The sequence below is a fragment of the Dermacentor andersoni genome, chromosome 4, assembly GCF_023375885.2.
Source record: "Dermacentor andersoni chromosome 4, qqDerAnde1_hic_scaffold, whole genome shotgun sequence".
Classification (NCBI taxonomy): domain Eukaryota; kingdom Metazoa; phylum Arthropoda; class Arachnida; order Ixodida; family Ixodidae; genus Dermacentor; species Dermacentor andersoni.
In genome coordinates, this window is record NC_092817.1 from 185,639,539 (window position 1) to 185,666,048 (window position 26,510).

Consider the following 26,510-nt stretch of genomic DNA (forward strand, 5'->3'; position numbering starts at 1 on the left):
GTCGCGCCGTATTGAGGAGAGCTTCTTGCCTTTGCTGAAACTATTTTGGCATACGAAGGCGCAGCAGGTCATGGTTATGGAAGATGCCATGAACCGATATCGCACTTGCCACAGAACTTGGTTCAAGACGTTCGCACACCAAAACAACACCGAAGAGCAGCGGTGTAAACGTAAACATGTGCTCCTTATCACTCGGTAGACGCTTCTCAAGCGAAAATGGCAGTGGAGCGCGAGTGTAAACAAACGAAGCCGGCGGTATTCTCCAAAGCGTGCTCTACGTTAAAAAGTTTGAGGGGCTTTAACGCCGTCGTTTGTTCACGGAGGACGCAATCGATAAGGCATGCGGGGAGCGCGTCCACCGATACCATATATGGGAAGAAAGCACTGCATGAGTGGAGGTCTGTCTGCGGCGTATGCTGTGAATTGGGCCCACGCGTCACTCACGTGCTGCCTCTCCAGATTTTGCAATTACCGAGGCAGTCGCGCCACATTTCGTGCGTTTGCAATGGGCCGGACGAGACAGACTGTCCCTACCAGCCATGCTACACACAGCGTCCTCTTCCTAACAGAAACCGTGTGCCTGTATGATCGTAATACAAAATATTGACACGCGAAATGAAAACACGCAGAAATGCGCTCAAATTTCGCACTAGGGAGTATCGTATTCGTCGGTGAATTGTTTTATCCTTAAAAGAATATTTTAAAAAGACTCATGGCATTTAGCACCATCCTATTTCTGGAGCAAGGTTCCCTTCAGATGGGGTCATAATTTCCACCAGAAATAAATTATTATACAAACGAAGTAATTTTGGTAATTAATGTTAAAGAAATTACTTGATGGCCCTTATTTCAATCTACAAATTGTGACTAATGGCTGAAAGACACATGTACTTAGAAAGAATTCTCAGGATGACACCAATTTCGATAGAATAGCAGCTTCGGCTTGTAGGTTTTCCATCCTGGTGTTAACAGCGCAAAACGTAGACGGGGCACGAGAGGAGAAGGTGACACCACAAGTGCTGACTTTCAACAATTTCGAGATATGCATTCCCAAAATATGCGACAAAATACCTTAGTGTTCCATGAACTTTACAGTTCCAGTGCATATAACGTTATGGAAAAAACGTAAGCGAAACAACTGTGCCTCCTTCGCGCAAGTTTGGCAGCTCTTGTCCCGAAGCTGCCGTAGTTTATAAACTTCTTCCAAGTGAATGTGTCTTGTCAAGACACTAGCTTCAATTCGTGTATTGTAATAAATATTTGAAGTTTATTTGTGAAACTTCGTTAAGTATTCACTTACGCGTACTGCTTTGTAGTGTAACTAACATACCCCACTTCAAATAATCCATATAATTAAGTTAATCGGTGCTATATGCACTAGGTGATTTTTAAAAATAAAAGAAAACACGCAGTATATTCTGACAATCGCGTCTGAATATGCATGCAGATAAGCGTCGCGGAGGCACTGCTAGATAGTGCGCGAAGGAGCACCCAGTCTGCAGACAAGTATCATGCAGTACCCGTTTCACCGGCTGCAATACAGTTTATGGCTACATCAAATGCTCCAGTGCTAATCGCGTTATCGTAGGCAGACATCGTAAGATGGATTTCGGTGTAACTTTTATAGCCTTAAAGGTAAAACCCTGCGCCATAGTACACTCCAGCGACCTTAATTATGTACGAAAGTCAAGGGCACTTATGTTGACTGAGCGCGAAAGCAGTGCGACGTCTTCCCAACTAAACTTTATGGTATTGTTTTCACGTTGCCTTGTATCATTTCTCGCATCACATGCTTAAGAATCATTCGCGTACTTGCGTGGACGTCCAAAGGAGACGGGAGCAGCTACTGACTGAGAAGTTTAAGTCGAAGGTTTGTCCATCGAAGCGCACGACCGAACTCAGCGAAATCGCCGCACCGACTGGCAGTGGGCAAATTCAATGAGCACCTTCGCAGGTGGAGGGACAGTATGGCTACGCTGGGCATGGTGAGCGGCATAGGCGCCAGCTGCGGATAAGACGACGACAAACGCGCGAGCAATGGCACGAGCGCGTCTCTGTGGCCACGTGACTTTTTCTATCATCTCCGGCCGCGCCACCACGCTTTCCGCTTCTTGAGCCATATAATGCTTTCGCATTAAAATATGTCTCCAGTAATACTGGGTGGCGCGAGTGCCCGCCCTTGCCTGTTTGAGGAGCGGTGATGCAGTCTGAGCGGAGGTATAGATCGCCGCCGTCGCCACTGCCTGCTCCATGCTATCAAACAGGCTCTTCATCAGCGTCACCAAACTGCGATGCCTCCTCACTCCAGCTATGGTAGCCAGGACCAAGGGGTACCTGCGGCAGTGGAACAGGCAATCAGAAGATTTCACGCGGCCATCTTTACGACCACTAACGCGATAGGCCTCTTTTCAACGCAGCTTTGACGACCACGAGCGTCAATATGGGCTCAAACTGACCTGCGGTATCCAGGGTGCGCTCAAAGAAAACAAAAGTGGTTTAGTAAAACCGGAACCACTTGGTAAGGCAGCGTGGAGACATCGCAGGAGTTTAACTTTTAGGGAGACTTCGCCACTCGCCGCTCTAACAAAACTCTTCGGAGAGGACGCACTCCGCGAAGGAAAATGAACGTTGATGTCAGTGTACAGCAGGGTCCCGTGTAATAGCCCTTCCGTGCTTCTTGTCTGATGTATCCAGACAGCTTGGACAGGTTGCTATGCGGCGCCACACAACTTCCACAAAATCGTTCGGGTTGATTTGATGCTGACATTCTCGTAGTGTTGTTCGTCATGGAAGTGTTCACTTGCACTGTAATGATACTGTTAACATGTAATCTAATGAAAAAATCAATATATATACTTCTTCTAGCTATAAGATTGTTCAGCGGCCGTGATATCAGTCACATCAAACACTTGGAAGAAACTCAATAAAGAAGCTAATTGCGCTACGTTCGCGCGTATACATATGCTTGTGGACAGATGTATATGTCGATGTGTTCAACAGGCACGAGTTTTCGATTTAAGACCATTATTCGCGGTAAACTGACACCCTATATGGTTAATGCCCTGATACACACCTTCATTTCATTTATTTCTCCTTAACGAACTGAAGGCATTAAATAAGGGAAAACAAAAGTACGGGTTTTCATTCCGCACAAGAACTAAATACAATCGAATAAACGGCAAACAGAAAGATAATTCGATGTGACATTAAAGACAATGTACAAGAACACTTTTATGGGTAAAGGTAATTAGGTTATACGAACGCTAGTTAGCTTCCAAAAGACAGGTATTGAGAATGATGAACCTGCACTCATGAAATGCACTCTAAAAATTAAGGAGGGTATCGCAGTAGTAAAGGGGCCGATTTACACTTCAAAGCATTGGTTTATTTACTCTCGCAAAATGTCGAGTGAAGTGAAGAGAGTTGTAGGGGCGCTTTGGCATACGCTTACCGTTTTGGACATGCCTGTGCATTTGGTAATATGAGTTGGTGCGCCAGTGTTATGTCATATGAACAGTTAAATCACCCTTCCTCTGGGCGTTGCAAGTGTAACCTGTGCATTTTGCTAGTGCATGGCAGATCAAAATGTGTTTATCCCTTTAATACACTTAGTGGAGAAATAAAGTATCAAAATAAAACGATGGCTTATACCGGTGTCACACGCACACTTCTGGTCGCGGTCGGGGCCGATCCGGATCGAAATTCTTGACTGCGATTAGTTCATCGCGCATTTTGCCCGAAGGAGCCAATCACGACCGAGAAATTCTATCTGAATCGGGCTTGATCGCGATCAAAAGTTCGCCATGTGACACCCGTATTAATTCTGTGTTACCAGTCGCCTGTCAATCAAAAAACAGAGTTGGTCTCATAAACTAATTACTGTGGCCGGACGGCAACTTTATAGGCCTTCAAGAATGTAAAATCCTAGATTTCAAAATTTAGCCATAGTCGAGCCTGTCAAAAATGAACTAAATTGCGTACCTTATAAATGAAAGTAAGTTCGTGCCTTTTAGTAAGCTTAGATGCAGGCCGTAGTGAACTGTTTCTTGTTAGTCTTGAAATGTGGATAAGCTTGTCATAACAACCCTTGTTGCCAATTCTTGTAGCCACACCCAGTAATATCCATTGAATTAAAGGACCACATTTTCATCCCTACGGAGCATAATGTTTGCAGATATGATCATCAAATTATGGCTTGAGCAGTGGCACAACCAGAGATGGTGCAGGTGGCACACTGGGCACGTGCTTAGAATGTGTCACAAGTGGTCTCTGTGACACACCAGACTAATGATAGACTTATTACATCTGACAATAATCAATATTCTATTTAGTAGGAGTATTGTAACATTGGTGCTGAACGAGGATGAACTGTCGGTTGTTTCTTAAACCTAAAAATTGAAGTTAGTTTAACAGTTGACTGTTATGGTCACTTAGACGTTTCACATGCATTTCAGTAGGAAGACTAAGAGCTAAGACTTTCTTTTAGTGCAGTGAGCTTATTTATTCACTGTCCTGATGTTACGTCATGTTCTCGTGTTGACGTCTGCGCACGATATTTTTCATGCAGTCGCTTTATATAATCCAAGAAGGCAGCTGCAAGGACACAAGGACGTCAAAGAGTCAGTGCAGCACCCTTCCACATGGTGCAGAAGAGCGCACTCCGAAGAATCAAAATATATTACCATGCAATTTGAACGAGAAAACTAGAGTGCGGGTATAATGGGCGTATCGTTTGACTAAACGTCACCAAAACTTTCAAAACAGTATGTCACTACAAGGTGAAACTTCTCACTTGGATCAAGGCAGTCATCTTGACATACGATTATTTGTAATGTATCTGATGGAAAAGTCAAGACTAGGTATGCCCTCTGGAGACAAATACCTAGGAGCAAGTGTAATGAAAAGTTAGAAACGTACTTTAAAGAAAAGCTGATCGGTTTGGTGAGAAGTGAACATTTTTGTCTTGCCTCTCAACAGACATAACCATGTGACAAAAAAATAGTCGTAAAATAACATCGCGGATTTGCTTAGCGATATAATACCTAGTTGTAATGAGCTTGGTGCCTATAATAACTATAACTTTAAGCTATAAAAATGGTGACTATAAAAAGCAACACTCATGCTTGGTTAGCTGCTGACATAATTTAACAGCATGTAAATTGAAGGTTGAAAAGTACTGACATAAAGCAGACAGATTTTCATGTCTTTCCTCTTGTCTATTTTTTACACCTAATTTTAGAGGTATTGTTTCCTCCTGGGTTCCAGAAAGGGGAAACATTGACGACAGACTATCCCAGGTGTAAGAAGTTATTATCGTATACATACATGCTCACGGAACCAGTTCATTAGAACCACTCGCGGCTCCCGAAGCAGGAGCAAGGAGCAACGCCTTTAACTGTGTACACCATGATGCGCACCTTACATCTTAATTAGAAGCGACCGAGTCGCTTGCAATTGAAAAATTAATTCGGCATATGTAAGATTGTGGTTCCTCCTTCTGTGGTTGTGGCAGGCATTTGAGATTTTCATTAGGGTGACTCAATCTGCTTGACAGCCAAATATGCTAGTGGAAGCAGGGATGTGTTCAATGCAAAGAACTGAGAGCATCTGCGTGGAACACTTGTTCATCAATTGGTGTGCATTAACATATAGTGTTAATCAAACAAAAGCCCTTTCGATTGATGGATTCTGCAGGCATAAATTTTATAAGGCAGAATAAAATTAAAGTACTTGTGCGCATAGTAAATCTTTGGACTTAAGATAGAGTCCACAGTGAAGCACTGTATTGGTCTTCCCAGACACATGTATACGTGTTTTGAGAAGAAGACGGTTCTGTAAAGGGCGATATTTTTTTTTACTTTAGTGCGCTTTAACCACATTAGTAGGAAAAGAGGTTTGTTTTCTGGTAGTTGCCTCATTGCGCAATTATAGGTATAGCCGCATGCAAAATCCACACGCATGGAAGGGATATGTAAAGCAGGATGGTGCCTTTCTAAATTTATCGTGCCCTGCCAGGCCTGTACTTATGCTTATCTTGCCTTTTATGCGTCTTATTCATCACATCAGATATTTAGTTTACATCTGAAGCCATGCTATATTCTTGTTAGATTGCGCTTTCAACTAGTCACAATAATTGATCATGTAGTTATGCAAGCTGCTCCTCAGAAGTATAGCGTTCATACCATAATGCGGAATCAAAAGCTACGATATATGACAAGAAGTTTATGCGCCAGCTTTTAATGCCAGTTTTTCTTGCAGTTTTATACTCGTTTGCTACACACTCGATAATACTGTAAATATAATTTATTTATTTGTTAGGAAGTGCAACGGATCAATACCGACAGCACCAGAAAACTACTTTTGTCAAGAGGCCAACCGAATGAGAAATATGATACGCCTCTATACCGCTTTGAGACCGGGCAGGATATATATTGCTGCAGAACGACTACAAGACACACGCTTAGATACAATGGGGTGCAGACCATACATCAGTAACTGTGTGTGAACTATTTATAACCAAAGCTAGACCTGTGGCGTCGCATAGGAATATATGACACATTTCTAAATGCACTGCGCTCTAAGTCAGGAACATCCGTACGTTGTACAGGAAGTTATCGAATGAACTGTTGTCTTAGAATATGGCACAAAAAAATGTTTCTTGCACAGTTCATCTACTTTACCAGCCCCATGCTTAAGAGCAAATCTGGAAACCGCTGCATATGAGGGCATGCGTTTTGTGCTAGAAATGCATTTGCTGGCCAGTAATCGTAGTGTCAATACTGTGTGACTGCGCACGTTTGTCTATTTTTAACTTTTCATTGTATACTTTATTTTTGAAAAGATGAGCCAATTGAAAATAAAGAATATTTCTACACTGCAATACTGACGAAAATTTAGAGAATCTACTTACGTTTTATTACAAGACGTGTTGTAAAGTTCGTGGACGTGTTAATGCTGTAATCTGATTTTATGTGTCAGTATATTTCTCAAATTATTATTCAGTTGGTCTTGTGCCTGATCACTAAAGATTTTCGCCATTTAAGAGAAAAAATGTTTCATTTGAGCACCTCGGTGACCACAGATTACAGCCAGTCCACCAAGCATAGGTGCAGGAGCTGCTTTTGAAGGAATCAGTATTGCAAATCTTTGGAACGTGACCATGGCTATAGATCGTGAGTGGTTTCATACTACTGGGAAGAGTACTAGCACTCTGTTCTGAAGCAGTACAATTTCTCTGTTAGGTGGAATACAAGCGCATTGTTTGTGGGAGTAGAAACACTCGGTTTGGAGGAATTGAAGCACTCAGTCTGGGGTGTACTGTTACCCTTCTGGGGAGAGTATTAGCACTCTGCGGAAGTGTCTAGCATTCCATTGCGGTGGAGCAATAAAAATCTGTAGGTGGAAGTTATTCTGCTCGCTCAGAGGGCGTTGATCTACTCTCGAAAAGAGAGTTAAATATGTAACAACCAGATACTCTCTCAAAGAGAGTTCCCGGAACTCTCTTTGTTTTTAGAGTGTAGGGTTTCAAGAAGGATACACTGAATAATCTACGACAAATAGAACACATGCCGGGTATCTGTAGTAGCCTTTCAGTTTACCACGACATGAATATCGACGGTGCATGTGACCATGTTATCAAGGAGGGAATTCTATAGAGCTATTGCATGTGGAAAGAATGAATTTTTCATATAGGATGATCTACTGGGGATGTGCATTAAGTGTAGGCGGTGACTCAGGCGAGCGGAAGTACGCAAACGCGGTTTTAACAAGGCATGCCTTGAAAGCGGGTGCTAGTAGCAGGAATTAAGAAGGTATACGCGATATATGAACTGACGTGACGCATGTGATGGAAAGCAGAGCGTGGCGTTTATTTGTGTAAGGCCAGACTGCCTTGATTGGTCCGGTGCGGCGAATCTGGCGGCGCGGTTCAAGCCGGGAGATAATTTACACTTGATACGGAAGCCAGACAGATGACGCGTATTTGGGTTTAGGTCGGATGTACAATAAAAATAAATTCGAGGAGATATATGCACTTCTTATGAGTTGTGACCCCCCGTGGTTGCTCAGTGGCTATGGTGTTGGGCTGTTGAGCACGAGGTCGCGCGATCGAATCCCGGCCATGGCGGCCGCATTTCGATGGGGGCGAAATGCGAAAACACCCGTGTACTTAGATTTAGGTGCACGTTAAGAACCCCAGGTGGTCGAAACTTCCGGAGTCCTCCACTACGGCGTGCCTCATAACCAGAAAGAGGTTTTGGTTCGTAAAACCCCATTATGTAATTTTTCTATGAGTTGTGAATGCGAAACACCATTAATATCGAATGGAACGCCGCTGAGCAACCCTTCGAGTTAGGAAGCAAGATTCGAGCGCTTGAACCTTGCGGATGCATGGTAATGCGGAAGTACACGCCTGCTGCATGATAGAATGGATTCGAATTGCGCTACTTACGTATCCGCATACTGCCCCTGATAACATCATGTGCTGAAACCGTGCGTCGTACTCGCTAGTAGTCAATAACTCCGCTTAACAAAAGCCTCGACATAATTCGTTCAGGACCGCGTTTGTGTTTGCGTTTCTGTGTGTGCAATAAGCTTCCATCCTTACTAAAACTGGTACAGCGCAGCATAAAAAAGAAGAAACAAGCCGAGCCGGCCAGATAAAGGAACAGGGGCCGAATCTTATAAAGGTTCGGTTGGGGAACCGTTCGTTTAGCATCACCTGATCGGCCAAAAGTTTGGTTACGTCACAGGTCGTCAGAGGCAGCGGGGCGGTTTCGCAATTTATGAATACGTCACGCATCTATCAATCATCTTCAAAGCGAACCGGTCGTAGGAACCGGCGCCGGGGTAGTCCGCTTTGGGTTCCGTTGCTGTGGCTTGGCTGTTGGCTTGCGACCCTGGCCGCGCGTGCCGGTCGTGCGACCTCGGAGACACGCGGGCGTCGCGCGCGCGTGCGTTGGTTGCTTCGGAGGCTCTTACTTGCCTTTGTCATCTGCTTGGCGTTGCTCTTTCGGTGTCGACCACGGCTGCAAGTGCGATACGCGTTCGAAGATATGACGGACAATTATTTGCACCACACCTGCCGGCTTTCTAAGTAGACCTTTTGCTGGCTACGCTATCAAGTGGAGGAGACTCGGGTGCAAGCGTACCAGTGGTCATTCCACGCCGAGGACGGAATATTGCGCGCTGCAGTTCATCGCCACCGGTTCATCGCCACCCAGATGTCGATGGAAAGCGAAGCATTGATCGGAATTGCCCAAATATCTGCTGCCGACACTGTCCACGAAGTTGCTCTCGCAATTACTATGTTGGCCGGTAGAAGGGCTGGGTCAGCTTTCCCGTCACCTCCGCTTCAAAGCCAACTATGCCAAGGAGATATTTGCGTGGTGAAATCGAATTCCCAGTGCTATAGCCAGCGTGAATAGCTCGCAGATCGCCGTTCAGCAATCGGAAGGGTTCAACCTAAGCTGGTTCAGCGCTTCCTTCGTTCGGCTGATAAAACTATACAGCCAGGACGGAAAAATAATGTGGAGATTTCTTATTTGGCTGCCCTTTTTTCTCTAGTTCGGGAGTGCTGCATTTTGTGCTTGAATTTCACAGCACAGCGCGCACCGTCAGCACCACGCTCTTTGATTTTACTTCGCCCAGGCAATGCAGGGCCCGTATATTGTGATGTTCGGTTTCAAGTTTCATTGCAGGGATAGCGGCAGCGTGGAGGTGAACAAGTCATGTTCGAGCCGATGACGAAGGGCGGAAAAAGAAGGAAAATTGATATAGTCGGCTAGTAAAGGTGTCCCTAAGAACCAGTTCACAGTTTTGTCGCTCTCGCTACTCAAGAAGTGCTGGCAGTGCGTTCCTGTTGCGTGCATCGCGCGAGCTCCTGGTAGCAGACGACACAGCGTTACGCCCTGCCAACTCATTTACGCTTGCGATACCGCCTGTCGGCTGAGAATGAAAAAGAATGACATTAATAAATTACTTCTGCATTGCGTAAGCGCCCGGCACCACACGTTTATGCTTCAGAACTTGGCGTATAATATTTAATTTACATTTTACATTTATTTAGCAAGCAGAAACATTCTGCGATTCCTCGATTAGCTCGTCATATAATGACGTACACTTCAGAGGTGGCACCCTCTCATCTATTGGTCGCGTCTTCCCCTTCTTCCACCACCGCCTTGGGAGGGGCACGTTTAGTTCCGTAAGCGGCGAAGCTAACGGTTCGTATTCCGAACCATTATAAGATTCGGCCCCAGGGCGCTTACTTCCAACGGAAGTCAGCGCTCCATTCCTTTATCTGGCCGGCTCGGCTTGTTTCTTGGAAGTCAGCGCTTTGTTCCTTTATCTGTCCGGCTCGGCTTGTTTCTTCCTTTGTGTGTTGCGCTCTACCAGTTTTAGAATGCAATGCCAACTCCCCCAATCCTCACCCCTAGTGGACTTCCATCCTTAAAAATGAAACAACTAGGCCTACAAGATATTCCATTCAATGATGATTGTAATAGGGGGAAATGAGCCGAAAATTTAGCTAGTCGATTGACGCCCGCAATTGTGATTAAGTACTTATGATGAGAAGAAGCTATCAGGCACGCAGACTCGACCTGCCGTTGGGCAAATGCTAAGAATGTTAATTTGCGAATGTTAGAGCGGAAGTTAGGCAAGGTAGGACAAACGTATCCCAGTGACTTCGGAACCATTTGCGCCATATAGTTGGAATCTCTTACGGTATGTCCCTTGACTTGAAATGGCGAGGAGCCACACATTTTTAGTGAGCATGCAAGATGGTGTGCCGAATCGACTGATTTGGGCGTCTTTGTAGATGCAACAGCTCTAGTTCCTTGGACAATTCAGTCTCAGTGGAAACTCCATGTACTTATCCTTAATTTAAAAGTCCGAAAGATGGTGAAGCGCCACCATTTTCTGCCAGTTTGTTTTTACCTACGATTACGCATGACGTAAGAATTGAGCTTTCTTTCGCTTAAGCGCCGAGCTTTGACGCGAGGTCACCGAACCCCGGTTTGTGGCAGTAGCGCCAACCAGATGTATAAAAGGTTGATGACTCACGAAAGATCCCTCTGTCTTTTCAGCGAAGCCGTCAAGGCTACGCCGTCCAACTCCACCGAGAGAGAGCGTGCGAGGCTTGGCCGAATGCGCAGCAGACCGCTCACCCCGTATGTGTAGGACAGCTCCACGTGCAGTGCCAACACCTGAGAATAGCATCATGGGAATATATTGTCGCGCAGTGGCGCAAATCAAGTCAGGAAACGAACTGTTCATTGGGCGAATTCGAGCCCAGCAAAACAAGTGGCACAGGGATAGCGGTGAGCGCGCCCGTCAGCCGTCGAAATCATGGGTAGAATCTTTTAACGGTTCTCAAAGCTAGCGGTTCAGTTGGCCTCGTGTTATTCCTCGGAATTGTGATAGCGTCACCGGCTGCCAGAGACGGCGTGGCGCTACCGAGAATTATAAACACGTGACGCTCCTGTTGGTCATTTTCAAAGCGAAACCGTCGTCGGGTAAGAGCGTAGTCGTTGAGGAGGCGGTTCGCTTCGAGTTCAGTTGCTGTGGCTTGGCTGCTGACTAGTGACCCTGAACGCGCGCGCCTGCCGTGCTGCTCCGGATACCCTCGGCCACGCGCCTACACCCGTGAGCAAAAATATACGGACCAGGGATTGGCTGATAAAGCTATTTTTTTTCCTCGCACTATGAATGCAACTTGAACTTGACCACTGCAGTCCAAACTTGCCATTGTGAGCTTTCAAGTGTACTCGACAATGTCGGTTTATGCATGCTGCAAAGAAATTTATTTTTTTCGGCGGCCCTGTGGTCCACATACTTTTGCTCACGGGTGTACGTGTGCTGGTTGCTTCGGAGGCTGTAGCTTGCCCTTGTCGCCTGTTGGCGTTGATTCTTTCGGTGTTTACTACGGCTGGATTTAGCTGCGATATGCATTCGCAGAGATGACTAGAAATGATTGGCACCGTCACTTTCGGCGTCATAAGTAGACCTTCTTGCTGGCTGCGCTACGAACTGGAGGAGGCTTGGCTGCAAGCGTGTCAGCGACCATTCCCCAGAAATGAAAGAATTGTGCGCGCCGGTTCCTCGCCACCGGCCTGCAGCTTCCAGAGGTCTTACCGGAGCGACGTATTCATCGGAATGGCCTAGACTTCTGTCGCCGGCACTGTTGACGAAGCTGCACTCGCATTACTCTCGTTGGGCGGTAGAACAACTGGGTCAGCTTTCCTCCGACCCCGGCTATGAAAGCAAGTTCTAAGGTGACACTTGGATTGCTGTCGCGAGCGTTCATACCACGCAGATCGCCATTCAGCAGCCAGAAGGGTTCAACGCTTTGTTTGTTCTTTTGATGAGGTTGCAAAGTTAGGACGGGAAGACTGCAGATATCTTTCATTTCGCTGTTCTTTTTCCTCTAGTCCTGGAGTGCCGCACTTTCGTCATCAATTTCCGAGTACAGTGCACGCCATCAGCACCATGCTCTTTAACTTTACTTCGTGCAGGCAGTGCAGGACTTGCTTATTGGAATGTTAAACTTCAGGTTTTTCTTTTCTATCACTCGTCGTGCCAAGAGGTTGATCTCAGATAGAATAGCACAGCGGCGTGCGAATCATTTGCGAGGTGATTACGAAGACAGCAAAAACAGGGAAAATTGATAAAGAACATTAGTAAAGGTGACCCTAGGAGCGTGTTCACGGTTTTCTTGCACTCACTGCTTTAGAAGCACTGGTAGGGCTTGCATGGTGCTTGCATCGTTCAAGCTCCTAGCAGCAGACGACGTGGCGATGCGCTCCGCCACCTCATTTACGCTTGCGCTACTGCATGACAATATTGCGACGCTAAAAAATATCGAAGTTATGTTAAAGCAGGTAGAAGAATCTATGTCAACTCTAAAAGAACTAGGCTCTAAGATTGCCGGTTTGCAAAGTTCTGTCCAAAGTCTTGAAAGAAAACTGGTCGACCATGAGGAAGAAGCCGCCGCCATAATCGTATCTCATTTGGCGTTAGCGAAAAGGTCTATGAAACTTCGGCATCACTTTCTGAGACAGTGGTGAACTTATTTCAGGACAAGTTGGGCGTAGTCTCTTCGATAGTGAGAATCCATAGGCTAGGGCGCAAACAAGCAATCAAATCTCCGCCAATAATTCTTAAACTGTTCAATCACTGCGAAAAAGTGAATATACTTAAAAATTGTCACAAATTTAAGGGAGGGGAAATCTCTGTGTCTGAGGATTTTTCCGCTGCTACAAGGACAAATAGAAAAAACCTCTGTGCGAGTGCAGCTGAGGACAGAAAAGAAGGCAGGAAAGTTAAACTTCTATGCGATAAGATTAGGATAGATGATGACATGTTTCAATGGGACAGCACTTTTATGAAAAGGGTTGCAACCGTTCAAGAAAGCCGCAGCCAAAACGAACACAATAAATGAATGATTGCCCTAAAAGGACGTTCCGGTGCATCAATGTCAATGCCCCAACTATAGCAAACAAATTACCTGGCTTAGAAAGCATTATCTTAGCACATCACCCTCACGTTGTAGCAGTAACGGAAACGTGGCTACATCCAGATATTTATGACAGTGAAGTAACACCGTGTATTTGTAATATTTTCCGGAGTGACAAAAATGGTCGCGGTGGTGGCTTCGCAATAATATACAAAGAACATCTGCGCGTCCAAGTTACCAAACAGTGATGGGCTAGAAAGTATAATAGTAAAAGTATTCCTTGAGGAATTTCGTTTATTCGTTGGGGGATTTTATCACCCCCGAACTCAAATAATACATTCGTACAAAAGCTTTAATGAATTCTCACGCTAAAATGAAATCCGTCTGCTAACTTGTTGTTGACAGAGGATTTCAACTTTCCGTCAATAAACTGGTTAACCGATTCTCCAGAGGCTTTCACTAGTGCCTGTCGATCATTCCTCGACGTGGTGCTCTCGCATAATCTGATTCAGCTAGTCACTGAGCCCACCCGCGTGCAAAATTGCTCCCAGTCAACTCTGGACGTCTCCCTTGTTACCCTTGTTACCGCCAACCTGCTACGCCGTAAGCCCTATGTGGATGCCTTAGAAGAAATATCAGACCACAATATGCTAAATCTAACCTCGGAACTGCGCATTACACCAAAGCTTCAGAAGAAAGAGGCAGTTATTCCCTTTTTCTCAAGTGCAAGTGACGTCGATATTTTAGATGAACTACACAGTTCGTTTTCTTCTTTTTCTTGTTTGTATAAATTACACAGTTCTTCTGTTGAGCACATGTGGGCCTTCTGAATCAGCAGTAGGGACCCTTTAAAAATTTGTTGGGCCCCAAAAGTGTACACTTTGCTATTGTATACGTTCATTATGTTAAATAAATTTTCAAACTTTCTTCAGAAACTTAGTTCACTAATGCATAAATGATATTGTGCCAAGAAAACGGAAAATAGTGCGCAGCAGCGATCCATGGATGACAAAAGACATTGCGCGACTGGGGCGTAAAGAAAAGCAAGACGTCAGCATACAAAATGTCTTTCACCGACCACAGCCGCTAAGATTTTCACACTACGCCAGTCGTTACAGAACTCTATCAGTAAGGCTAAACACTATTTCCACACAGCGTATGAAAAACTTTCTTGTCTTATCTCCATGTAAGTTCGAGCGATATCTCGCGCCACTTAAGAAATCGGTCCTTGGCCTCTCTACAGATAGCGCGACTACGCACGACAAGTTAGAAATTGCACAGGCGCTCAACCAGTACTTCAATTCGGTATTCACACATGACGACGGATTCACAGCACAGTCTTATTCCATTGTTGATTTAACTCCAATCACTTACATTTGTATAACTAAGGAAGGCGTGTGAGCTCTTCATCTCAACCTAGGAAACAAGAAGTCGCCAGCTATCGATGAAATACCCAATACCTTTCTAGTCCGGTATGCTGACTGGTGTGCGAAGTACTTACCCTTAGTTTTTAAGAAATCGCTAAAACGGTCACAGCTGCTGTGAGATTCGAAATTCGCAAAAATCACTCCAATTCCTAGAGAACGAAACCCGCCAGCACCTTCTTCCTACAGGCCGATTTCTCTTCTGTGCACTTCCGTAAAATTGCTAGAACACATCATCTGTAAACACACAACCAATTTTCTCGAGGAGAATCACGTTATTGATGGCCGACAGCACGGGTTCCGTCGCGGTCTTTCCACTATTACGCAACTGATTGCAACTGTACATGACATGGAAGCAGCATTAGATAGGCAAAGTCAAGTCGATATCATTTTTCTTGACTTTATAAGGCGTTCGACCATGTATCACATCACAAATTATTGCTGAAATTAAAACACGATTGCCTTGTCTCGTGGATTGAAGCCAATCTTTCGCACAAGCGTCAAAGTGTAGTTGTCGATGGTCACCTTTCTGATGCGGTTCCAGTGTATTCCGGGGTTCCTCAGGGCTCTGTCCTGGGTCCCCTTTTCTTTCTAGTGTTCATTAAGGACATTGCTGAAAACATACATGTTAAAATGCGACTGTTCGCAGGCGATTGTATAATTTATCAAGAAATTTCTAGTCCTGACGATCAACTTCTTTTAACCGATTCCCTATCTGCAATAGAAAATTGGTGCTTGACGTCGCAACTGACTGTGAATTCCAAAAAAAGACCGCAGAAATGACTGTCACACGTAAAAAGAATCCTTTAAGTTTTACATATCGCATAGCCAACGAACCTCTCTTACTTGTAAATACCTTTACATACTTAGGAATTCACATAACCTCTGAGCTTCGATGGAATACGCATATCTCGTATATTGAAAAAAATGCCCTAAGACAACTGCATTACTTGAGGAGAACACTAGCACAATCTACTCAAAAAATAAATCTTTTAGCATATAAAACCAATGTACGACCGCTATTGGAATATGCTGCGGCAGTGCAAGGATCCCTGGATCTAAAGTAACAAAGTGAAACTAGAAAATGTCCAACGCACGGCAGTCAGGTTTATATTTAATTGTTATACCTTGAACATATGCCCAACAGCCCTGCTGCATACCGCAGAACTCGAGCAGCTGGACAAGCGACGTCACCGCGAACGACTAAAATTACTTTACTTATATAATCATAATCAAATGAAACTAGAGGAAGGCATTTTAATTGAGCCCCTTACCCACCACCCTACGCCTTCCTATCATTCTAAAAAAGTCGGCGCATTTTTGTGTAAAACAAATGTTTTTAAATACTCATTTTTCCCCCGCACCATTGTTCAATGGAATGGTGTTCCTGGAAACCTGGTCAGTTCCGAAACGGTGAACTTGTTTCTACAAAGCCCTGAGTGAACAATAGGACACACTTGTAATTTCTTTCTAGTCGAGTCTTTTGTTTTTGTACTAGATTCTACTGTGTTTTGGACTCTGGTCGAGTCGTTGTTTGCTTCTTCTGTTGCAATGTACGTTTTCTTTGTTTTTATTATTTCTGTACCGCACTCCTGCCTAAGGCTTATAATACAGGCCGGCAGTATTTGCTAAATAAATAAATAAATAAATAAATTACTTGAAGAATTGCGTAAATGCCCGGCACCGCACGTTTATGCTTGAAAAGTTGCAAAGCATTTAATTTATATTTCATATTCGATTACGGAGGAGGAAGATTGTGCAGTTCTTCGACTAGGGCGCAATATGGCGAAGCTCACTTCACAGGCAGCAACCTATCGTGTATTAGCCGCGCCCTCCTCCTCTTTCATCTACGACTTTGGAGCGGCCCATTTAGTGACGCAAGCGGCAAACTGAAGCGTTCGCTTTCCGAACCGGTATAAGACTCGGGCCGTGGTCTGTGGGTCAAGCGCGTCGACTTTTATACACGACTCCTCGAAGGTTGCAGAGTAATTGCTGGCGCTCGCATACTTTGCACAAAGTTCAGCACTATTTGCGTCGCCTATACAATCTGATTGCGCAAGGTCCGGCGAGAACGCAGACAACAAACACAATCACTTATACCATTCGAATAAGTACCGAATAATGCGCGTGTGACTTGCACTCAGCGATAACTTCAAGCTGTTAGCGAGTGAAAGGCGGTGCCCAGTAAAAGACAAGTACATGTATCAATATGAGCGCGTGTTGGATTACAGTGCTCTTTTACAACGATAACAGTTCCGGATTCTAATTTGGGAGCCATTGTCTGCAGCTACAGCATCTCGGGGCTTTCAACTCGTTTCGAGGTCTCGAGTAGATAAGCGCGAGCTCTAGCTCGGGTGCACTTTGCTAAACACATGTTAAAGGGACAGTAAAGCGAAGCAATAAATCAGTTTAGACTAATGAAGCATTGTTTGAGAACACTGCAGGCAGTCATTTAAAAAAAATACTTTGGTTACTAGATGAGAAAATGAAGGTCCAAGTATCAGTATTAGACTTTTGCGCCGAAACCCCAGCGCCGGTACGTCAGCGTGACGTCAGGGATTCCAAAGTATGTTTTCGCATTTGGGCCGCGTTGGCTGAATAAAGCTTCCCGAAACTTGCCATGTTTAATATTTGGTTCCTTTAGAACACAATGTAGTCAATCTGAATCGCTATATATAATTAGTAGGCCGTAGAAGATGCCATCAAAATCCAAGACGTCACAGCCCCCAGGTGCGGAAACTTAAGTAGGCGTCGCCACTCGTATTTCGTTCTCGGGTTTTTTTTCTGGTTTACTAAACCTCTTATCGTTGTAAGAGTGGTGTTTTTGGTGTTATAGAACGGTAATTTACTGATGCAGAAGAAATCACTTTTCACTTCAGTGTCCCTTTAACAAAATATTGTTCCGACCACCATCCACCGAACAAAATTTGATAATGGTCGTTGCCTATAAAAGAAGAACTTACAATCCTACCGATCTCAAAGACCACTTTTCTTTTCGCCCATGAGATGTATACGAATACTGCCGAAAATCAGAAAATTCTGAACAAACCGCATCACGATCAAAACTCTGCAACTCGACAAGAAGGTACGGTATCACAATCTGCAAAGTTCCTCTCTCGAGACACCTACATAAACTGGACAAAAGATATTTTACACTGCTCTGAATCACCGGTAACAGCTTTATCATAAAATTTGCGTACACAATGTGATGAACTCTGTGGAGCAGTGCATATGCCTTCTTATTCATGGTTACAGCACTCTAGGACAATGAAGTGCTCCTCGGCGTTTAATGGAAAATAAGTTCAGTCCGACACGAGTTTGGACAAATACTACAGAGCTTTAGTTTAGGGGACGCAAGCGGCTTGCGTACGCAAGAACTAGGGGCGACGGTACTACGCATGCGCTGACCGCTACGTCTACTTGCGTCCTTGGGGTTGTTGGGGCGGCCGAAAACATCGCTTCCCCTAAGCGGTCACGTTACCCACGTGACTCTCGCTGTGTACGAGAACTTACGAGTAGCTAGCGGGTAGATAATGTTATAAATCTTTCGCCAAGTGTCGACAGACGTCGTTTTTATTTATATTATAGAGGTTTAGCGTGTCCGGCATTAGGGCAAACGCAGGCGGACGGGGCGTTGGGGCGGGGAACTAAACGGGAGCGGCCTGTATGCTGCATCTACCTGGTGGCGCAAAGCTCAAACGTACAAAAACAGCTAATATTGGTGTAACCAAGTCTATTCTACTTCGCTGCTGGTGTAAATCTTCGACACTGACGTAGTCGTGCTGCTGCCAAAATTTACAGCCGCAGCAAAATAAAACAAACTCGCTTGTTACAATATCAGCTGTTTTTTTTCTGCCTGAGCACTGCGCCACCAGGTGGCTGCACCATGCAGGCCGCTCCCGTTTACGGCTCCGCCCCAACGTCCCAACCTGCGTCCGCTTGCGTTTACCCTAATGCCGGACACGCTAAACCTCCCTATAAACTGCTTTTAATAAGAATACCTTTACGTGCTTTACTTCATATGCTTGATTTCATACTTTAAAAAATAATAACGCAGCAAAGATCAGACGTCGATGGCGCTGCGAGCGCATGCGACCTCACTGCGCCTTGCGTTTGGGGCCGCCAACATATAATGCCGCGTTCAGACCCCGTGCGCTACGTACGGATCGTTCGCACTGATTGTAAGCGTAAACGCAAGAAGCGCAACTAGTTTGTTCACACTACTGTTGCATTGAGCGGAAAGTTCGCAACAATCGCAACCAGCCTGGGCGTAAATGTTGGAGCACCCGCTACTTTTACGACAGCCACAGATACGACTGTTACGACGCAGCCAATGCACGAAGCAGTTTTGGTTTGCATCTTCCGGCCACGGAGCTTCCGGCCTCCCCAGATTCGGCGTTTTCATCCGGTGCCCGCCATCCCAGCAATCCGACGTAGCACCATTGTTTATTGCGTGTCTATGCGGTTTGACGGTCTTATTGTTCTGTGCGTGCTCGTGGCTGGTGATGATACTAGATTCGGAAGCCTCTGCGTGACCGCCATCCCAGCCATCCGGCGTTGCAACGCTGTTCCTTGCAGCTGCTGCCGACGTCATCCGCGTTTTCCCGGGTTCGCGCCGAACGCGCGCGGTGTCCCTGAGTGCAGTGCTGTTTTCCGGTCTCATTGGGTTGTGTACACTGCCCATGCCTAGCGATGATGCTAAGTGCGGAAGCTTCTTCGCTGTGCAGCGATGAATTACTAATTAAAGAAGTGCGACAGAGGCCGATGCTCTATGACCAGCGACTGAAAACTTTGGGCTTGAACAGCCTCGACCTGCGCTAACAGCCGCTTGCTAATCGGCATTGAAAAATGCGAAACGCGGTTGTCCCAGAACAGTGATTGTAAAAACGTATCTTATCGAAAGGCTCAATATGAACATAGGCGGTTGCTAGCTGCGTAAACAGTCGTTCCAGCAGTTGCGCAAATTGCAATAAATACGCAGCTTATATCGGATGCGACTGTAGTCTGAACGCGGCATAACATGTTTCTGCTTGCGTACGCAAACGCAAACGCACCCAAGCGCTAGGGGCCCCAATGCCTTGCGTCCCCTAAACGAAAACTCTCTACTGAACAAACATGACTCCACTACTACTCCATATAGGGTGTCTCCGCTAGCGTTAGCCAAGCTTTACGATAATCTCCAATGCGAAATTTTTCATTTTACATGTTTTCACTTTGCGACATATTCACTGGCGCTGACAATCTGTCTCGCGCGGCACGTTGCAAACAGCGAAGTGTGGTGCGGCGCGCCGTTTAGCTTGCCCAGCTAATCGGGAGATCGCAATAAGCAGCACGTGGGTGACAGGTGGGCGCGATTCGTAGCAGCCGCCGCACGGAGACCTCCACTCATGCAGTGCTTTGTTTCTATATATGGTGTCAGTGGAATCATCGGTGAGCAGACACGCGTGCTAGCCTGGCGCCATGCACCTCGCAGCCATCGTCGTCCCAGAGCCCGTCTTGTGCGGCCCTAGGCTTTTGTTCTCACGATTTTGCCATTCCCTACTCCTTCGCCTCAAGGTTCCGCTACGCCCGCCTCCTCTGCTTTCCCCCTCGCGCTCTCTTTGCTATCGCCGTCTTTCCTCCTGCGCTGCGCTCCGAGTTCGCTCTTTCATCCTTTGCAGCGTTGTTTCACTCGGTTACGAAGGACACGGGCGCTCGCCTCTCTAAAACAGCTGCTCTCTAAAACAGGGCGCAAAGGAAATTTTTCTACGGTCTTCTGTCACCAGACTTCTGAATACCGACTACCGCAGATATTATAATTGTATATATTGCACCGGGGTATTTTAATCTTCCTTTTCCGTTGAATTTCACCAAGGTTAGCAGGGACTCACGGTACAATACTGAACTTAAAGGACAACCACAAACGAAATTCGCTTTGGCGGAATATTTCGTAAATGACTAGCATATACCTTAAACGCAAGCATAGAAAAGCCGCATGGCTCATAATCGCAACGTTTTCGCAGTAGCAGCTTTTACATTGTATTGTATTGGGTTTTATGGCGCATAAGCAACTCAGGCTATCATGCGCCAAACACATGGTATAATTTATTTCAAAAATCGGGTATCCTCAGCGAAGGTCCTTGTCCGGACAAGGACTCTGAGGAGCCCAACAAATCAAATGAGGACCTCAGCCTTCTTCTCAGGACTGAGAAAATGGGTGAGGTGCATCATAAGATACGTGAAAAAACTGGGTGAGAATTTTTAGAATTAGTAGTTCTGTGATATATTATATTTCGTTTAGGATCGCTGCGTCTTTCAAAAAACTAAAAACAGATGAAGTTCCTACAAGTGGTTTATCTCCTAAAAGTAGACTGGGATGGAAAGGAATGCGTTCATTGTAAAATACAGTAAAATACATTTTCCTTAGCCGTTCGAGTTGTGTGCACGAGAATAAAATGTGATTTACAGTGAGTTCATCTCCACATTTCTCACATAAGTGTTTGTCTTGTTTTGTCAGTAGAAAGTTATGTGTTAGGTGTGTGTGTCCGATGCGCAGGCGGCATAAAATTACTTCTATAAAACGTTCCTGATGTCTGCATGATCTCCATTGTCCTAGAATGGGTTTTACTAAATGTAGTTTATTTTCTTCACTATTCCATGTACACTGCCATTCTTCTTTAAGCTTGTTCTTTACTAACTTCATGCAATCTGCATAGGGTATATTTACAGTACTGACATCCTTATGGCAGGCTTGAGCGGCGCACGCGTCAGCTCTCTCGTTGCCTCTAATTCCATGATGGCTTGGTATCCAACAAAGCTTAATTTCGTGTCCTTGTGTTTGAGCAGTTATTATGTTATGGATCATATTTCCTATTAAAGGTTCCCTTACGTTTCTGGCTTTCAGTGCTGTGATTGCACTCAGCGAGTTCGTGTAGATAATGCTTTTTTGAATGTTCATCTTGACTATTTTTGATACAGCCACCGAAATGGCATGACATTCGGCTAAGAAAATTGACGCGCACTGAGGCAACCTGACTACCTTTTCCCATTTATCTTGCACTACAGCACTTCCGACGCAAAGTGATGTTTTAGAACCGTCAGTATAAAATGCTGTGTGTTCTTTGTACTTTTCGTCTAGCGCCAAAACTTCTTGTATTATATGTTCACGTCGAGTTTGCTTTTTATGAAATTGTGTCAGTGTGTAGTCACCTACACAGGGTAAGGTGTGCCAAGGTGGCAGTGGTTCGGGTCTCTGGGCAACATCAGGCAGTGTGTCTAGAATACCTAATTCCTGGCAAATTTCTTCAAATCGGAGAATAAGGGGTCTTATCGCATTTGGTTTGTTGTTAAAAAGCTGCTTAGACGGGCACTTCGTAACTATGGAGTAGCAGAGATGTTTTGGTAGTGAACGGGTTTTTAGGACGTATGCACATGTGAGCATAGCTCTTCTATCTGCGAGAGCTGGTTTCTTAGATTCGACATATAGGCTGTTTATGGGTGATGCCCTGTATGCCCCACTTGCAAGGCGCAGACCTGAGTTATGAACTGGATCTAATTGCTTCAGGTAGGACAGTCGAGCTGAGTTGTATACTGTGCACCCATAATCGAGGCAAGAGCGAACTATACTGCGGTAGATGTGTAAAAGGCAGGTCCTATCAGCCCCCCAGCGTTTATGTGAAAGCACCTTTAATATGTTTAATTATTGGGGAAGTTTTCTTTTTCAGGTTGTTTATGTGTGGCAGGAAGGTCAGTTTTCTGTCAAAAGTTATGCCCAGAAATGTGTGTTCACTTTTTACCGGCAATTCCGCTTCGTTCAGGTATAGTTTAGGATCTGTCTGTAGGCCACGTTTGAGTGAGAAAAGGATGGCCACTGTTTTCTGTGGGGAGAACCGGAAACCATTTCGGTCAGCCCACGTTGAAAGTTTATTTATTGTTAACTGCACTTGTCTTTCGCATGTTGCTATGTTTGAGGACGTGCAAGCTATCTGAAGATCGTCGACATAGATTGAATACATAATTGATCTTGGAATTATTTTACTGATTGAATTCATTTTAACAACAAAGAGGTTCGTGCTTAAAACACTCCCTTGGGGCACTCCATTTTCTTGAATGAAAATTCTCGACAGGGTTGAACCGAGGCGTACATGGAATGAACGGTTTGACAGGAAGTCTTTTAGGCAGTTCAGCATCCTGCCACGAATGCCAAGTTCAGCCAAATCGTGAAGAATTCCGTACCTCCAGGTTGTGTCATAAGCTTTCTCTAAATCGAAAAAAAAACAGCAAGACATTGTTGTTTGTGTATAAAGGCTTCACGGACAGTATTTTCAAGACGAATCAGGTGGTCAGTTGTAGAGCATGCCTATTTGAAACCGCACTGATGGACATCGAGAAGCTCACAGGCTTCTAGCACGAATGTTAAGCTCATATTCACGATACTTTCAAAAGATTTTGCGAGGCAGCTGGTGAGCGCTATGGGCCTGTAACTACTGGGAGAGGTTGGTGGTTTTTCGGGCTTTAAAAATGGAACGATGATGGCCTTCTTCCAGGCTTCGGGTAGTTTACCCGATACCCACACCTTATTAAAACAGCTTAAGAGTGCCTCTACGGCAGGTTCAGAGAGGTGGGACAGCATTTGGTAGTGTATTCCGTCAAGGCCGGGTGCAGTCTGTTTACCAGCGGACAAGACTGCGTTGATTTCTTGAACTGTGAATAATTTACTATATGGTTCATTTGTATATCCATTTGTAGGGAGTCTTTTATCTCAGCTGTGTTTTTGTACGTAAGAAATGATTCTGTGTAGTTTGATGAGCTGGTAACTGCCGAAAAATATTCACCTAAAATGTCTGCCTGTTCTTCGATGTTTGCCTGTATACCAGGGGCTGTTAGAAGGGGAAGTGTGAAAGGGGAGTATTTACGATCTAGCTTTTGTACCTTCTCCCACATTTCTTTTGATGTGGTTGAGCTATTTATGGAAGTCACGTAATTTTGCCACGAAGTCTTTTCGGTTCTACGACGGATATATCGGGCTTGTGCTATTGCCCTTTAAAAGTCTATGAGATTTTTCTGTGAGGGGTACCTTCGAAAGTTTCCCCATGCTTTGTTCTGTTTCTTTTTTGCTAATCTACATTCTTTTGTATACCAGGTTTTGTGGTTTTGTTTCACCACTCCAGAAGATTGAGGTATGGCCAGGAGCGCGGCAGAAATAATATAGTTTGTGACAATTTCAATAAGTTCATCTATACCTAAATTATGTGGATCTATTTTTTCTAAGCTGGCATTTTCTTGAAACAGCGCCCAGTCGGCCAAATGGAGCTTCCAACGTCGTGGTTTCGTAGGAATGATTTGCGGAGATGATGTTAGGTTGATAAGAACAGGTAAATGATCGCTACCATACGGGTTGTCCAAGACATCCCATTTAAAAGCATTAAAAACAGAAGGCGAAGTAAGAGACAAATCTATGCAGCTCCATTTTCCGGAGCTTGGAGAGCAGTATGTGTGTTTGCCCCTGTTGAGCAGGCATATATCATTACAGAGAATAATATCTTCTAAAATACGGCCTCTAGTGTCCGTTTGTTCGCTTCCCCACAAATTGGAGTGAGTATTAAAATTGCCGACTAATAGATATGGCTCTGGTAATTGTTTTAAAAGGTCTTCTAAGTCATGGAGCGGTACTGTAAGGTCTGGTTGGATATAAACGGAGCATACTGTAATTGTTTTAAAGTGTACTACAGAAACTGCAACGGCTTCAAATGTAGTCTGAAGCTTGACTTCACGAGTAGCCACACTACTTTGAACAACTATGGCAGTACCTCCAGAGAGCCTGTTTGCTTGCTCTCAGTCGTGACGAAAGTCTTTATATTTATTTAAAATATTTTTGTGTTTTGATCCCAAGTTTGTCTCCTGGAGACACAAAACAACCGGGGAATATACAGCAAGAATATCTTTTATGTCACCGTAGTTTTTTTTTATATGCCTCGACAGTTCCAGTGAATGAGGAACGCCATATTTAATAACTTTGACGGATGTATTTCAAAACTTATGCTCCCAGTTTTGTGGGGCCCGTTATTGGAGTTTTTCCTCCCTTTTTGTAATCAAGGGAGTTGCGCCGCCTCTGCTGCGGAGGCGGGCTACTGCTTATATCTATCGCCTCCAGCGACGTGATAGGTTTCCGCGGGGAACCCGCGGGGGTACGGATTTGTGGCTTCTCCCGATGGGGGGAAGCCCGGCGGCCTACCGGCTCAGGGGCCAGCGAGCCTTTTTTGTGTGATAGTATGGCAGCCTTGGCTGCACCTGTCAGAGTTGTGGATGGCCCTGCCTGCGCACTGGCCTGAAGTTGGAGTGGTGTGTCGCCACTCCCACTAACTTTGGTTGTGCCAGAGGCCGCCGTCAGCTGCACCTCCGGGATATCAATGGTGCGGACACCGGAGTGCCGTTCGGGTGGGGGACGGGTCAGACATACATCAACAATGGTGTACTGTGTGCCCACTGTCACCAGACGCCGCTCGGCCCTCCGGCGCACGGCGTCAACATATGACCTGGATGTCTCTTGACTGAACTTTTTCCTTGCCTCAGGGTAAGATATGTTTTCTCGTACTTTTAGAGCGATTATTTGTTTTTCTTCTTGAATACTTCACAGGTTCGTGAGTACGCTGCATGTGGACCGTTGCAATTTGCGCACTTTGTTTCACTTGCTTGGCAGTTGTCAGTATTGTGTTCGGTTTCGGCGCATTTGGCACAGGTCTCCTTGCCTCTACATGTGTTGCTGCCATGGCCATACCTATGGCATTTGAAACATCTCCTAGGGTTAGGGATGTATGGGCGCACTGGGCACCTGATGAATGTAACCCGGACAGACTCGGGCAAGCGAGTGCTGCCGAATGTTAGCACGATGTGAGGTGTTGTTTTTTCTTCGCCGTTGCGCCTTATATTTATGCGGCGAAGGGACGTTACTCCTTGGTCTCGCAAATTCTCGAGGAGCTCATTTTCATTTTCTGTCATTAGCAGCCGCTCAGAAATTACTCCCTGAACGCTGTTCAGGCTTCTGTGAGGTGTTACAGTAATGTTAAGGTCAGCAAGCTTCTTTTGTGCGAGTAACGCATCACTCTGCTTTTTGGATTTTACTCCTACAAGCAGATCTCCTGAGGACAGTTTTTTTTGCTTCATATTCTTCGCCTATGTTAGCCACTAGCCACTTTTGTAGTACAAACACTGATAGATTGGCCACTGGAGCGTTTTGCTCAACAGCGTGAACTACCAGGAACAGTGGATAATTTTCAGCACATTTCTGAGTTGTAACTTTGATTCCTTCGGTGCGGTACCGTTTCCGGTTCCGATCGTTTTCTTTAGAGGGGGAAATTGAGAATCCATGCGGCATGTATGGATTAAGGGTTCCTATTGTGTCACCTGTGTTTCACCCTTATAGACAAAAGAAGGTCCCGGAGCCCCCCACCTGGTAAACAGACGGGGAGCCCGTCGGCCTGGGCTTGACCATGGCCCCGACCACCACCGTTCATGGTTTCTACCCTTCACCTTACAGCCTGTCGCCACGGTGCGGATTACAGCTTCGGTATGGAGGCTAAGGGTCCGTGGTGGCGCCAAGCACCATCACCTTGAGTCTCAAGCCGAAGACGTGCACACCTGCTGGTTGTCGTAAT

General features: G+C 45.2%; 1 protein-coding gene across 1 annotated transcript in view; it reads right to left on the reverse strand.

The window, feature by feature from the left end:
- Positions 1-26,510, reverse strand: part of LOC126531892 (uncharacterized) — a 56,801-nt gene that overhangs the window by 13,561 nt on the left and 16,730 nt on the right. The window contains exons 4-5 of the mRNA XM_072287682.1: positions 11,062-11,204; positions 2,184-2,334 (exon numbers count right to left, since the gene is read on the reverse strand). Of these exons, the coding sequence (XP_072143783.1) occupies positions 2,184-2,334; positions 11,062-11,204 (294 nt within the window). The remainder of the gene's footprint in view (positions 1-2,183; positions 2,335-11,061; positions 11,205-26,510) is intronic.